Here is a 714-nt window from a genome sequence, read left to right on the forward strand (position 1 = left end):
CTTCCTCTTGATGCACGCCAAGTAAAATGCAATAAGCATGAGAAAGCAGGACTTCCAACTCCCGGTGAGCCGACTATCACAATGCGATCCTCCCCGAAGAGCAGTTTCTTGATCACTTTCCAAAACATCACTTCCTCCACCCGAACGAAATAAATTGGGGGAATCTGCCGAATCCCTCCCAAAACTTATGCAAGGTAGGTGTCATGACAATTGGGTCGTCACTCTGCAGCGTGATAGACAGATTGTCGAGCCGAAACTCGTCTTCATGCACGGACAAAGGTGTGAGCTTGGTCAGCGTCTTGGGCATGACGGCTGTCAACGCGAGCTTGATGGCTGCCGATTCAGATTCCAGTTGTCTCAGTCTTTTCACTATACTAGCCATTTCATCACCAATTGGACGCTTCGACCCGACACTCGGCGAAGGAATCACCACCAGTACGTGGATCTGGTCCGATGATGGTTGATGCATTTTGTTCTTCTCGAATAACCAGTGCTGCAAATTCTTCGTCACCTTCATCTTTTCTCCGTCGATCAACGCTTGAATGTCCTTATGAACCTTTCCGCCTTCAAGATCAAGCGCGGCTTGGTCGTCGTCCATCAGCCAGGCGCCGTCTTTCATCGCCAGAGAGAGCTCCAGCCCGTCGGCATCAAAACCCTTGAAGGCGCTCGGGTTTTTCTCCTTGATCGCCTTTTTCAGATCCTTTACAGACTGCC

The 714-nt window shown here is 50.3% G+C and overlaps 1 protein-coding gene across 1 annotated transcript; it reads right to left on the minus strand.

Annotated features, from left to right (window-relative positions):
* Nucleotides 1–127: 127 nt before the first annotated feature.
* Nucleotides 128–619, minus strand: PHALS_13620 (CRN-like protein; the record flags this gene model as incomplete). The annotated part of the gene is made up of 1 exon (XM_024729413.1): nt 128–619. One exon carries the CDS (start codon nt 617–619, stop codon nt 128–130), a length of 492 nt encoding a protein of 163 aa, XP_024579793.1.
* Nucleotides 620–714: the final 95 nt, after the last annotated feature.

The sequence above is a fragment of the Plasmopara halstedii genome, assembly GCF_900000015.1.
Source record: "Plasmopara halstedii genome assembly, contig: Scaffold_671, whole genome shotgun sequence".
Classification (NCBI taxonomy): Eukaryota; Oomycota; class Peronosporomycetes; order Peronosporales; family Peronosporaceae; genus Plasmopara; species Plasmopara halstedii.